The 15,104-nt window shown below is 38.1% G+C and overlaps 1 protein-coding gene across 3 annotated transcripts in view; it reads right to left on the reverse strand.

Annotated features, from left to right (window-relative positions):
- The window catches only part of SLC25A48 (solute carrier family 25 member 48), a 76,682-nt gene that overhangs the window by 29,459 nt on the left and 32,119 nt on the right, over positions 1-15,104 (reverse strand). For all 3 annotated transcript variants that reach the window (XM_072629884.1, XM_072629882.1, XM_072629883.1), the window contains exons 5-6: positions 5,227-5,484; positions 644-777 (exon numbers count right to left, since the gene is read on the reverse strand). In XM_072629884.1, coding sequence (XP_072485985.1) covers positions 644-777; positions 5,227-5,484 — 392 coding nt within the window. The remainder of the gene's footprint in view (positions 1-643; positions 778-5,226; positions 5,485-15,104) is intronic.

Consider the following 15,104-nt stretch of genomic DNA (forward strand, 5'->3'; position numbering starts at 1 on the left):
ATAGAGGAGAGAGCAGATAGGTCACAGGGGCAATTAGAAAACTTGGGTCTGGGGGGGGGGAGGGGGAAAAAGGGGAGAAAATTTGTAACCCAAAATTGTGTGAAAATAAATGTTAAAAGTTTAATAAAAAAAAAAGTGCATATAATATGAAACTTAAAATAATAGTATAAACAATGAAACATTTACATTTCTGTAAACTTGTACTATTTACCAATTAACCCTACCCAAAGGATGTGCATTAAAGTTATAGTAGTACCCACACAAAAAAAAAGAAAAAAGAAATTACAGTTCTATTTAGAATGAAAAGGGACCTTGGAGGTTATTTAGTACAACTCCGTCACTTTTCACATGAGAAAACTGGCTCTGAGTGATTTTCTTGGGATCAGTTATCAGAGGTCAGTTACAGATGTGTGATATGAACTCAGGCTGTCTTACTCCAAATCCAACATACTAGGGAAAGCCAGGCTTTAGAGAGGTTGAATGATATGCCTAAGGTCACACAAGAAACCTGTCCCAGAATACATATCAGATTCCAAACTCCCTGACTTTGCAACATCTTCCATGGTCCCTCTGTCTTAATAGCTGGACAAAGATATCATCAACACAAAGCCAACTACCCCACAAAGTCTTCTGTATTGCTTACTTTAAATCCTTCCTTCTCGTAGCTCTGACAGATACAGTCCATGACACCCTTGTACTTATTGCTATAAACCCCATCTGCTTGGAGTCGACTTTTTATGACATCCATGGGAGTGGCAGTTCCCCATGAAATTGCTCCTACAAAAAGACAGAGATACACACACAGACACAGAGAGAGTTAGGATGTTAGAGTCCATCACAGAGTCAGCAACTTCATCACATATGGGATTCAGCTGGGGAAGCTGAAGAGAAAATCTTGGCTTGAATGGTTCAGGAGCCCATTTATCTGGTAAGGTGGGGTTGTGAGACGAATCAGTGATACTTACCCAAAAATAAATCAGAGATCCTTGAAATACTGCTGCAGTAAAAAAATGTTTAATCTCTAAGATTATTGGGAAGGAAACGATACAGAAACCCTAACATGCTATGGAGATATGGATGTGGTGCTAGCAATTCTACCCAACCTACTGGCAAATCTACAATAAAGGAGGAGTGTTGGTAACAAAATATTCCAAAATAGATATACATACATATATTATTTCTTCATGCACACACATATATATTTATACACAATGTACTGTTTTCCATTAAATCTAACAGCTTCTTGGCTTGTCTTTAATATTGTGTTTTGACTATAATCATAACCGGGCCCGATAAGTGTAAAATTGGGGTCAAACCCCAATTTGTAGAATTTGCAGTTTCTGAAGTGTGAATATTCACACTGTAAATTTAACAGCTAGCTTTCACAAGCAGGTATGAACTGCCTCCAACACATCCCTGAGCAGAAAGCACGGACTTCAGTACAGTCACAGGATCTGAGTTCAGATCTCATTTCTGATTCTTACTGCCTGTATGACCTTGGGCAAATCATTTAAATTTCATAAGCCTCAATTTCCTCCTCTGTACAATGTGGGAATTGGACTAGATGGCTTAGGGACTTTTCCAGTTTGACATCTATCATTCTGTAATTTAATAAGACAGCTGTATCATTACATATTTATTTGTACACACATGAATACAAACCTACCTGTGTATAAATGTAACTATATATATACATATATGCAACATATACATGTGTGTATATGCACGCATACACATTTATATGTGTGTGTGTGTATGTGTGTGGAACACTCTACCCAGATGTAGCTCAAAGGTGACTAACTTGTCTATGGCAAGAACCACCACTCATTAGGATTGTCACAATGAGCCCCTACACACTTTAAAGCCAGAATGGTAACTTTCACCATTCTTTGAAGTACTGAGGTAGATATCTTTGTCTGTGGTTGAATGGTTAGAGTAATGGTTCCCTATCCCTGGCAGTTCAAGGACTCCTGGGGATCCCAAGACCCTTTCAGTAGATCCATAAAGTCAAAATTAATTTCATAATAATATGAAAATATTATTAGCCTTTTCCAACTATGTACATATGTAAAGCCCAATTTTCTTCATATACTGCAATCAAAAGAACAGATTGCAAAAAATTTAAAGCAGATATGAGAAGCCAGTTACCTTCCATTAAGCCAGTCATTTAAGAGATCTGCAAAAATTCATAAAACAGTACCATTTTTCTTACTGTTTGTTTTGGATAATAGTAAAGGTAAGTGATTTTTGTTAATATATAATGGGTTTTATTTGATAGTTTCAAATGTATGTTTTAATTTCTAATATGATAAATATCAATAGATATAATTCACATAGATAAAAGATTTTAGGGATCCTCAGGAATTTTTAAGAATATGAGGGAATCCCTGAGACCAAATGTTTGGGAACTGCTGAGTTAGAGCATATAGAGCATGTCTCTATGTTGTCCTATAATTTTAGTTGTTTCAATGAACATCATATTACTTTTTATCATAGGGCCAATAAAATTTGTTGGATCAAAGAATATTGCAGCTGGAATGGGCCTTTAGGACTCACTTGACAGAGACCATAAAAAAGGAGTGATGTGGGATTAAATTGGGATTAGAACGCTGGGTGAGAGAGGAGAGAGGGAGAGAAAGAGAGATAGAGACAGAGAGATACAGACAGAGACAGAGAGACAGAGAGCAAGAGAGAAAGAGAGACAGAGAGAGAAAAAGAGAGAATCTATAATAGTGTTTTTGATTTTATATAATCTTTTTTTCTTTTTTTTTTTTAAGGTCCACAAAAGAAACACCGTATGATGCCTGTGCTTTTGCCAAGCCATCCCTAGTTAATTGGTAGATTTGAAATAGAAATTACCACCAAAGGCTTTATCATTTCAACCTAATTAACAAGCTCTGATTAGAATTGCTTTCCTGAAGTGCTACTTTGTAGAAGGAGAGAAAGGACCAGTCCAATAAAATCACTGACTGATTTCACAGACCTCTACTTCCCCCAGACATAGGCATCTAATCTTTAAAAAAAAAAAAAGTAACTGCTCAGTAATCATTACTTCTAAGCTGATTTACAGCCTGGTCACAGATCAAAGAGATAAACTTTTCTGTTCAGTAAATATAATGCTCCTTTTAAAAACCTACCTCCTAAGCTTCTGTGCAAACACAGAAACTATTAGATTCATGGACAGGGAAGAAAAAAATAGAATTGATGCTGAAGTCCAAATTTTGCAACTATTGCTTTACTGGTTCCCTCAATAACAAAACTAATGGCTCCCATGGAGAGTTTTTCTCACAACTGTCCCCTATGATTAAGTAATTAAGTAATAGAATAATGTTACATTAGGTAATAATATTATATACAATATATATTAAGTTAGGTAGCAATAATAATATAATAAGGTAATAAATAGGTAATTAGGTAGTATTCCCATTATGCAGATGAGGAAACAATTTTCCTAAGATTGGGTTACTTGATCCTTGTCACAGATCCAGATGTCAGAGCCTGAACTGAAATCAAAGTCTTCCAGCTGTGGGGACAGGGCTCTTTCAACACCAAGAGGGCATGGTGACCAAAATAAGTCTAGACTTATCTCAGGGCCTCCCAAAAAAGACATCGTGATGTCACAGGTCTGGTTGCAAGAAAAAAAAACCAGGAGAGAATGAAAGCAGTATGTCCTTAGAATGACTTAAAGTGATAGATAGCACAGTATAGAGACACATGGGGATTCCCTTAGTTTCTCCTCTACTGTTTCTTATCCATCTTTCCACCTATAGCTCTCCTACAATAATGACAGTTAGTTTATTTCGAACTTTGGACACTAACAAGGCACTTAAGGTACCTTGTCTCCTTTGAGTCTCAGAACCTTGCCAGGATGGTACTACAAGAATTATTAGACCTATTTTGCAGAAACAGAAGCTCAGAGAAATCAGCTGATTTGCCTATTGTCAGATTGTGGCCGCATGATTTGAACGTGTTTTCCTAACTTGGTACTCTGTCCATTCGACCACATTGTCTCTCCTGTAGGCCATTAACATCCTGTGGATAATGATTACATAGTGATGAATTGGGAAAGAAGACATATTAGACAGTATCTGTTCCCCACCCTAGATTCATTCTAAATTCTAGAGCTGAACAGGGCATTGCAGCTTAGCATCCTTTACAGAAGGCAGTGCAGTGGAGACTGAATTCATTTGAGACCTTGAACTAGGTGTCTCCACCTTCTAGGTCTCAGTTTCCCTGTCTGCAAAACAAATGGGTTGTACTAAAGTCTCTCTAAGATCTCCCAGCTGACATTATGATATGAATAAAATGGATAACAAAATAGATCCACTAGGATCCATATTGCTATTTAAATCCTAATCAGAAATAGGAAGAGGCATGGGGCCAGATGAGCTTGGTATGGAAGAGAATTAGGAAAGGAAAAAGGAATAGAGCCTTGTGAATTCCAAAGTAAGAGGGTCTGGGGGCAGAGGGAAGAGAGAGAGGAGGGATTAGGTTTTATAGAAGTTAAAGATAAAAGCAGTTTTAGAACACAGAATATATTATAGTTGGAAGAGAACATAGGGATCACCTAGATCAAATACGTTATATTACAAATAGGAAAATTATGTCCCAGAAGGTAAGAAGTGACTTGTCAAATGCCACACAGTAGGCAGTAGAGACACAAATCAACCTGAGCTCTTTAAATTCAGCACTCTTTCAACACTTATCCCTGAACAGATCTCCCAACTTCCAGATTTCATCTATCTTTGATCCTACAACCCTTTGACCCAACATAGGAGGGGCATGGATTGTCAAACTGCTCAACCAAATGTTTCCAGATAGGTTCTCCCTGTTCTGTCTACCACATATACATTCCTGATCCTAGCAGTCAAAAGTTAAGAAACCTCTACAAATTCAACTTGTTCTGCTTGTCCCAGGATGATAGAACTAGAAGCAAATGGTGGTAATAATGGTATCCAAAAGTGGAATGGGTTGCCTTTGCAGGGATGAATTCTCCATATTTAGAGGCTTGGAGCAGAGATTGGGTGACCTTTTTAGGGATTTTATAAAAGAGATTGCTATTCAGGATTCCTGCTTAGGACTGGACTAGATATCTCTGAAGTCTCTTCCCCCTATGAGTCTGTAACCCAGTGATTCTTCACTAGCCTGTTAGGGAATATGAAAGTTAAAGCCAAGGTTTAGTGTCCAGTTCACCTATCATTCCACCCCTTTCCTAAAATGAGTTACCTGCAATGCCCCCTGACAAACACACCGAATAGGGACTGGAAGTTCTGACATCATCAGGAGTGATCCATTTGTTGATAATCGCATAAGGTATGAAGTAGAGGCAATAGCCTGGGACATCCCTTAGCAGCATGGCACTGGCCCCCCGGTAGAGTCCCACTAAGCCCTCCTTCCGGATGATTGATGTCATACAGTGAACAGGCCCCCGGTACATGGGTGGGTGGCAAAGGTCCTTTGGTCTGGGCTTCCAATGGAGGTTTGCTGCATATACAGGGGAGAGAGGACTGCAATTAATTAAATGACCATCTTTATCATAGCCACCCACACTTGCTTTGTGTCACTCACTCCTATTTGCCCATCTGATTTCAATACTACTCTCTGAATCTTTTCTATTACCTCACTAGAGACCTAATCATGATTGTTTATTTATTGTACCTTTGTAACTACCGGATAATACAGCTGTAGCTTTTGTTGCTGTTGCCAAACAGTGACTTTGGCATCCCTCACACCAGCACATGCCAGGAAAATCTTCAAAGAGGTGAGACTTTTGACATTTAGGGGAATGTCAAACCCTTAGAACCATTTTTGAACAAACAGATCGCATCCTTCTCAATCAACACCACTTTCGAAGAAAATGTTGCTAAAGATATGTCCTAAAGATAAAGACAAACTATAACAAAGTCAGTGAAACAGAAGGAAAACCCTGAATAACTAAAAAAGAACAACTGAAGTTCGGGGGAGCCGATAAAAAAAATTGTGCCTGACTCACAACAGAAAGGCAGACACCCACAAAACACTGTATACGTTGTATACGTTGCCAGACATAGACATTGTATTTGAATGTTTTTGTTTAACTACTTTTGGCAGAAGGCAAGATTTAATACTGGGCAGGAAAGAATGAATGTGAACATAGTCTACCGCCCTCAAAGAAATCATTAAGAAATTCAGTTCCCTTCTGTACGCTTGTGTGCAATTTATTTAAAAAAATTTTTTTAAATGAATTAAATTTTTTCTGTACCTCCTAAAAAAGAACTTTGAGGGATGAAGCAGTGTAGAGGAAATACTTTGAGGCTTAGGTGGTGACAGAGGATTGCTCTGATGCTTGATCAATGAACTAGAAATGGTTTCAGAGATTCACTAAATGATTCTGGCTGATCCAGAGAGGAAAATTCCAAGGAAAAACACAGGTAGCAAAGTCTTCAGTAGACATACCCTCATGTTAACTCTTCCAACTAGAGTTCAACCTCCAAATTCAATTCAACAAACATTTATTAAGTACACATTATGTTCAAGGTCTTATCCTAGATATTAGGTATAGAAAAACAAAAATGAAACCAAAGGGAAGGACATGCCAAGCACACAGTTAAACAAATACAAAGTAATTTGAGGAGGAAGAGGATACTGAATTCTAACACCACATGGGGGTTGGGCAGGAGGGTAGGGTCCAGGTACAACAAACATTGAGAGTTAAACATCCTTCTGGGTTTGGTCTTTGCTTCTGTGCTCAGCAATTCATTCTCAGTCAGTGAAAAGTCTGAGGTTGTGATATTTTATTCAATGAAAAAAACTTTTTAATTTATTGTTTTGTCATTGTGTAGAGTGCCAAAAGAACCTATAATAGGAGTACCTTCACTTTTTACCATTCCCTAGCTTGGGACCATATACACAATGGATGCTCCATGAATGAATGAATGAATGAATGAATGGAAGACTATATAATTCCTTCCTTCCTGACTCTGTGGTCCTTCATCACTTACTCGTCTAGTCCTCTATAGGCCTTCCTGTTTTGCTCTTAATTTTTTCTCCTCTTCCTCTACTTTAGGCTTCCAACAGCACAAAATGAAACCTACTTCCCATGAAAGGCATTCCTTGGATTAGAGGTATATGATCCCTTGTATAGATTATACAGCCTCTGATTAAACACTGCCATTTTCTCCTTTTGCTCTGTCCTAGGCTGTTCTTGCCATCTATTATCTCATTCTCAACATTCAATTTTAGGGGAAGTCAAGCTTCATAAAGATTAGTAGAGTACAAAGTTGAGCAAATTATATGGTCCATGAACAAGTATTAGATACAAAGAAGATACCCAATGATTGGGAAATAACTAAATGATCATGGTATTTAACTATAATAATTTAAGAAATTATTAATATGATGAATACAGAGAAGGATGAAGTCTTCCCATATCAACTGATGTGAAAGGAGGTAATCAGAACCAGAACAGCATCCACAATGACTAAAACAATGAAAAATGAAACAACAACAAAATGATGTAGAATTACAATGACCAAACTTGCCCCAAAGAAGAGGTAAAAAAGAATTTCCCTTCCTTCTCTGCGGGGGGGGGGGGGGGGGGGAACATGAATGAAGATTGTCACATATAATCTTATGCCTGGTGTCTATTTGACTTTGCTAAACTGATGCGGTTTTTTCCTTCTTTTTCCTTTTTTTTTTTTTTTTTGTTATAAGGAATGGCTGGCAGAAGGGTCATATTGTCAAACTTAAATAATACATAAAAACAGATGTCATTTAAAATTTTAAGGGCCCATGCTCTTTGTCCTTTGTCAACTGAACTCAAAATCCCTCAAACTCCACTATATTTTCAAAGGTGAAATAGAATATGATAGCCTTAACTGGAATTCTGACCATGGACTCAAACTGTATTTTTACCTATCACGGTAAGTAGGTTACAGTAGGAGGGTAATTTTTTTTCCTTGACCTGGTATGTGTGCCTAAGCAAACATATTCTGTATCTTTTGCTCATATTTGTTGAAGCTAGTAAATGACAAACACCCGTACTCAGCATTTTCCCTGTAGTGAAGGGGGATGGACAACAGGTTGAGTCCAATTCACCTGTCTTTCCCACTGCCTCACTGGATCTCATCAAAGACATGGCAGGGCAATACAGTAGCACCCAGAACCCCCTTTTGGAAGTTACAGCAGGAACACAGGATTGTGCCACACTGATTTGTCCAACACTTCCCTTCACCTCCCCCAACTTTCTCTAGAGGAGCTTAACTTATTGGATGAAACAGATTTCATTGCCTAAAATGATAAGCCTCACTTATGTTGTAATAATATGATTCAGAAGCCAAGGTTCTCGGCAATCAGCTATTAGCATGTTATAGATTCCCATAGTTACTGATCGAATCCAAATGTTCTTACTTAAACTTCTCATTATGGTGTTCCAGTGGATGGAAAAACATTTGCTAGCCTCAGAAACCAGCAACTGTGCAACAAGAATTCAGTTTGCTTTCTCCTTATATGGGTCAGAAGGAAATTCTTTCCAGCCACTCAAGGATAATAATGCACACAATTAGTTTTTATGGCCCAGAATTACTCAAGCAATCATTACTTTTAAAGAAGTTTAATTGCCATAGGGACAGTTGTTGCCCAAAATACTGATACCTGTTAACAATGTCTCCAGTGACCTCTTTCTGCATGTGAAGTAAATGACAAGAAACAAGGCAGAGAAGAATGGGAGCCAGCAGAGGTAAGGGAAGGACCACTAATACCTAGAAGCAAGTCACAGACCTGAGTCTGCATACCCTGAGGAAAAATAACGTCCCTGCCTTCCAAGGAATAAGAAAGACCCATCGAGAGAAAGATCATTCAGCGACGGTGAGAAGAATTTAATTCCATTTCAGCCAATATTTATTATCTACTTTCTACATACCAGCCATTGTGCTGAGTGCTGTGGACACAAAAACAAAAACACAAATAGTTCTTTCCTTCCAGATGCCTTGGATTGTGGATTTAAAATTGGAAAAAGCCCTCTGAGGCCATTAGTCCAATCTCCTAATTTTACAAATGAGGAAAATGAACCCAACGGAAATTAATCGATTTGCTATGTTCAGCCGCAACCATAAGAATCAGGATTTGAATTTGAAGTAGCTGTTTGACAAGACAATTACTATAAAAAATTCATCTGTGTTTCTTAAGGCATGCGAGGCTGTTTAATCTGATGACCTCTATCCACTTCTGATGATTAAAAATGAAAATAAATAACATTGCCACAAGGACTGTACCATTGTGAGGGCTTATGAAGATCTGGGTAAAATAATTGAATCTTTGGGGGCAGAAGGCATTTTCTTATCATGGCTATCAATGGAAGTTAGGAGTGGTTAAGAAGAAGGCAGATTTAGGAGAAGAGCTGTTGAACAAGAAGGTTTCTGAGAATGTTATATCCACATTTGGTTCTGGTTTAAAAGAAAGGAATTATGAGCTCTTGGCCAAGAATGGATTGCCACTAACAAGATCAAGCCAAAATATAATTGTAATTTTATAAATCTGTCAAAAAGGTTTAAACTGAAAAGGGAAGGGAGAGAAAACTGCTTCCATGTGTTTACTAACCAAGATAGCAGCAAAGGAAGCATCTACAAATGGGAGAAAGAAACAGCAATAATTCAAAATCTGAGAAAGCAACCAGGAATAAAATACAGGGGCACATATATCTCCATAAAAATACATATTGCACAGGTAATAAGATCCTCAGGGAAGAGGTGATGAGGTGGCAAAGGAACACTCTAAATAACTGGGGTATCATGTAAGTAGCGGACTTAAAAAAACAGATACTCATAATAAAATCCAGGAACCTGAAAGGAAAAGGGAAATTACAGCAGAGAATATCTGGATGGAGATCAAGGGAGTCAGAAGCAACTGATATTGTCGTGGTAGTATAGCATGGATAGAAAGGGAAAAAAGATGAATCGTTGGGGGGAAAGATTACAAACAGCATAGAGGTTTGATTTACTATCTGGAGGCCTGCTGAAGCATTCTCTTTGCCAGAAGCTGAGTGGGTATAGGTCCTGGAAACCCTTCCCCACTCCCACCCATTTTCTCTTGAATTCTCCTTGAATTTTCCCCCTTGGTCAAGTCTCTGGCATTAGCCTGAGGCAACTACTCATTCCAGTAATCCTCTCAACCAGCCTTTCATCTTGGCCTATGTCCAATCGCAATTCCCAGCCCTTCCTTGTCTGTTACCTCTGGATCTCCCCAGGCTACTTCCTGACCCTTGATCCTATCTAGACCCCATTCTCCCTTGGCCATATGGTCCAGGTCCCCAGCTTTCTCAGTCCCTCTCTGTTACCTCCCAGTCACCCCTAGACTACTTGGCCACTCCTAGATCCTTCCCACAGTCTTCCATCTTGCCTCCATTAAGGTGCTCACATTACCTAAGAGTCTAGCCAATGCTTAGATTCCTTAAGAATCTAGACAATATGGCAGATTTTTAGAATCATGATCACCCCCTATATATATTTTAATAAACCATATCTTTGGCTGAAAGAAGGTTTGAGTCAAATTCATTTGGGCAGGACCCACATACTGCTACTTGGGGGTCCCAGCACCCCTAAACTTCAGCATATGGTTACCTGATCAAGAATGGCCTGTGGGCCATGGTGGTGAGAGCATTGAATTCTAACTACTAGACCGACTCTGTAGTGCTTGAATTTTTGCAAAACTTTTAATATACTTATTATTGCTTAACATTCTCATTACCTCATTTAAGTCTCTGAATAACCCTGCAATAACCTATTGTACAATAGACCTTAATATTCCCTTTTTTTTAGATGAAGAAAATGAAGCTCAGAGGAGTTAAATGGTTTGCCCTGGGTCATGTGGTTAATTAAATTTTAGAAGCAGGGTTTTAACCCAGGTCCTGTGACTTCAAGTATACAACAACTAATAAATTCACCCTTGCCTCAGTGATCATTTCATTCTTTCAAAGACAAAAGAACCACTGAGAGAAATTTCAATTCTAGACTTGATTCTAACCAACAAGGAGGAAGAGAATCTGCTGCAGAAATGTGAAATTTAGAGTTAACAGAACACAATGGAGTATCTTTAGAATTTGTGAAGGAGGGGAAACATACCTTAGATTGTGGAAGAGAACAGTTCAAGAGGGCTCGGAAAAAGAATAGATAATATTTCATGATACGGAATTATAAAGGAGAAATAAGTCCAAGTATAATGGGAAACACTCAAGAATAAAATTTTGAAAAGACAGTGGAAAATGTGAAGCTATTTAAATCAAATGATGTGGACATGCACAAAATTCATTGGCTAATGTGTTCTCATGTTTGTTTTAAGTATAGAACATGAAAGTAATGGAAGGTAATATAAGATGACTACAGAACGGATTCATGGTCCAGTTGTGATGCTGAACTTGAGCTGGGGCTTGCCATCACAAATTGCCATTGGTTGTAATGGTGTTGTCATTCCCAGTGCTCCATACCCCCTCGGGCCTCCTTGGATACGTTCTCAAAATAGGCCCAGAAGAAATGAGGAAGTGTTTTATTCAGACAAGAGGTATGAATTCAAATGTGATTCTCAGTCTCTTGTCACACCTTCTATTAGCCTGGTTTGATGAATAAGGTTTGTACTAGGACCCAGACTCTTGCATACTTTCTGGACTGATGTATTACCTACCACTGATTGTCATATGCAGTCTCTGTCTGTCCATCTATCTGTCTCTTGATCTGTCTCTCTCTCCCATATAATTGCTGAATCTACTTCTCCACACCTTTTCTGTGTAGGCTCCACAACCACCTATTCCTCTTGGATCACCCCTCAGTCACTCTCTACTCAAAGTACACACCAGCTCTACACACTAACTTCCAAGCATTCAATAAAATTAGTTCTCCAAATACATACTCTGTGCCTCACCATATTTAGGCTAGCAGGGGTAAAAAGAAAAATTCTGGGAGGCAAATAGTGTGGCAGGGCAACATGTGATATACACATACATTTGTATATATGTATATATAAACATATATAAAATACACATGTATTTGTGTATATACATATATATGTATGTTTAGCATATGTGCACACACGTATGTGTGTATATTTATATATAAGCTTCATTGCAAGGCATCATGTCCAGAGTGACTATTTTTAGGCCCACTATGCACTTGGTAGGCCAAACTATATCTGAAGGATTGTGTGTTAGGAAGCACATTAACAAACTGGGAGCATGCAGAAGAGGAAGACTGGGAGACTGGTTCTGATGTATGTGTTTGTCCTTCATTGCCGAAGAAGACCATGCCATTAGAGAAATAATGACATGACTTACACTTGACTTTGTTTTGAGTGAGGGAGAGCTGTGCAGGTCACCAGCCTCACTTCTCCTCCAGAGCCATCTGAATCCAGTGACCAGATATTTATCAGGATGACTGGGGATGATCCAGGATGAGGCAATTGGAGTTAAGTGACTTGCTCAAGGTCATACAGCTAGTGAGTGTCAAGTGTCTGAGGTGAGATTTGAACTCAGGTCCTCCTGACTCCTGCACTATCCACTGCATCACCTAGCTACCCCATGGGAGACTGAAAACAATGCTATAAAAGAATTAGTTGAGGAATCAGAGGGAGAAGACAGGTATTACAGGTGTTCAGGCCATTTGAAGGATTATCATATGAGAGAGACAATGTGCTTGGCCTCAAAGGACAAAACAATGGGTAGAATTTGAAAAGGAACTAAGGAAGACTTGATATAGGAAGAGTTTTCTAACAATTAGAACTATCTAAACACCATAATGAGGGCAACTGGAAGACACAGTGGATAGAGTACCAGGCCAGGAGTCGGGGAAACCTGAGTTCAAATCCTGCCTCATATACTCATTAGCTGGGTGACCCTGGGCAAATCACTTAATCCTGTTTGCCTCAACTCCTCATCTGTAAAATAAGCTGGAGAATGAAATGGCAAAACCGCTCCAGTATCTTTACCAAGAAAATCCCAAAAAGGGGTGATGAAGAGTCAGACATGACTGAAAATGACTAAACAACCACACAAGAAAATATAATGAACTGCCTTGGGAAGTACTGAGTTACCCCTCACTAGAGCTGGATAACCACTTGTTGGGTGTGTTGTAGATATACTGAACCCAGTTTTCTCTGAGGTCCTTTCTAGTTTTAAGATTCTCTAATATTTTTTACTCCATGATTTTTCTACCACCTCATATGCCTCTTTATCTCCTGTGGAGATTAGCCAAGTCTCCACGATGGTTCTCCTTCTTTTGGAGATCCGAATGGAACAACAATACCAGTTGTTTCTCAAAGCATTGATATTCATCCAGATGCTATGCCTTCAGGTTCCTGAATTAACTCCCATGAGTGTATCTTTCTAATGACACCCTGGATACTAAGTCTGCTCCTTTTGAATAGTCATGGGTACCATGTCACCAAGTCTTAGTGATACTAGATAGATAGATAGAAGATAGATAGAGCACTAATTCAACACATACTACATGTCGGGTACTATGCTACCTGTTGGGGATAGATATACAAGGAAGCAAAGCAGTCCTTGCCCTCAATGAACTTTCATTGTACTGGAGGAAGTTTTCTGGAAGGTAGGCAGAGAAGAAGAGGAGAAAAGGAAACCCAGTCTGGGCCCTGGGGATGAATCTTCTAGAAGGTGTCATGGAGGCCTGAGTCAGAGCAAGGTAAGACAAAAGCTCATCTATTAAAGCAGAGGCACCTGGGTGAGGGACTAGAAAGGTAAATCCAAGTTTCTGGTGGGGTGGAGGGTAGGGCCAAGGTTAGGAGCTCACTCAAAGGTATCACAGGGACCTGGACCATGACTAGTTACTGAAGGTGTCTTCTCCCTGAGATCTTTAGATGATTCAGTTTGGGCTTAGAAAAAGTTCTGCTAATTTCTGCTGGTATCAGTGCACTTCTTATCACCTAGTCCAACCCTGCTGTTAATGAATGTTCTTCTAATCCCTACCTATTTTTTAGGGTTGCAATAAAACCGAAATCCCAAGAGATCATTCTTGAAAATAATTATGGTCTCGGTACAGAGATTATTTTAACAGTAAGGCAGGATCATAATTAGCATCTTTAGATATTGGATAATTCATTTGGAGAAACAAAAGATCTAGAATATTAAGGGAAATAATCAAAAGACATAGGGATGAAGGAGAATAGTACTTCCTGACCTCAGACTACACTATAAAGCAACAGTCATTGAAATCATTTGGTTATTGTTTTAATTTGATAGTAGATTAAGGGAACATACTACACAAGGAAGAATTAGGGGAAAAACAGAATTCAATAAACCAATGTTTGATAAACCAGAAAACATAAATTGCTTAGAGTAAAAAACCTCCTCATTTGACAAAGAGTGCTGAGAAAATTGGAAAACAATCTGGCAGATATCAGGCTCAAACCTTATATTTCACAACAGATTCTAAAAGGATATATCCTCTTATAATAGTAATATAATTAGCATAATTATATTAATACACTATAATTATACTAATATATCATAATTCTGTATAAATATATTATAATAATATCACATATAATACATTATAATTATATTATGATATAATATAATTATAATGTATTATAATTATATTATGATATATTTATTATATTATTAAAGATTACACCATAAAAATTAGAAAAGAAATGGATTATAATCCTTTCACATTTGCAGGTAGGAGATGTACTCTAAACAAGCGTAAAGACAATTACAAAAGATGAAATGAAGAACTTTTATTATTTGAACCTCAAAAGCTCCTATACAAAGAAAATTAATGTACCTAGGACAAGAAGCAAAGTAGTCAGGGGGGAAATTCTTTGTATTGAATTTTTCTCAAACTCACATGAGTTTGGGTATCTAAGATATATAAACAGCTAATATACGTATATATGTATACACACATATACACACATATATTTGTATATATTAGCCTAAAACAGTGGTCAAAATTGCAAGCTATTAACAATTATATGAAAGAATCCAAATCACTAATAAAAAGAATGCAAATCAACATAACTCTGAGGTTTTACCTCATATCCTGAAAATTGGCAAAGATGAGCCACTGTAGTTCCCCCTTCACTTCCTGATCACTACTGTACCCGGTGGTCTTCTTAGA

This window comes from Notamacropus eugenii, chromosome 1 (assembly GCF_028372415.1).
Source record: "Notamacropus eugenii isolate mMacEug1 chromosome 1, mMacEug1.pri_v2, whole genome shotgun sequence".
NCBI classification, from domain to species: Eukaryota; Metazoa; Chordata; class Mammalia; order Diprotodontia; family Macropodidae; genus Notamacropus; species Notamacropus eugenii.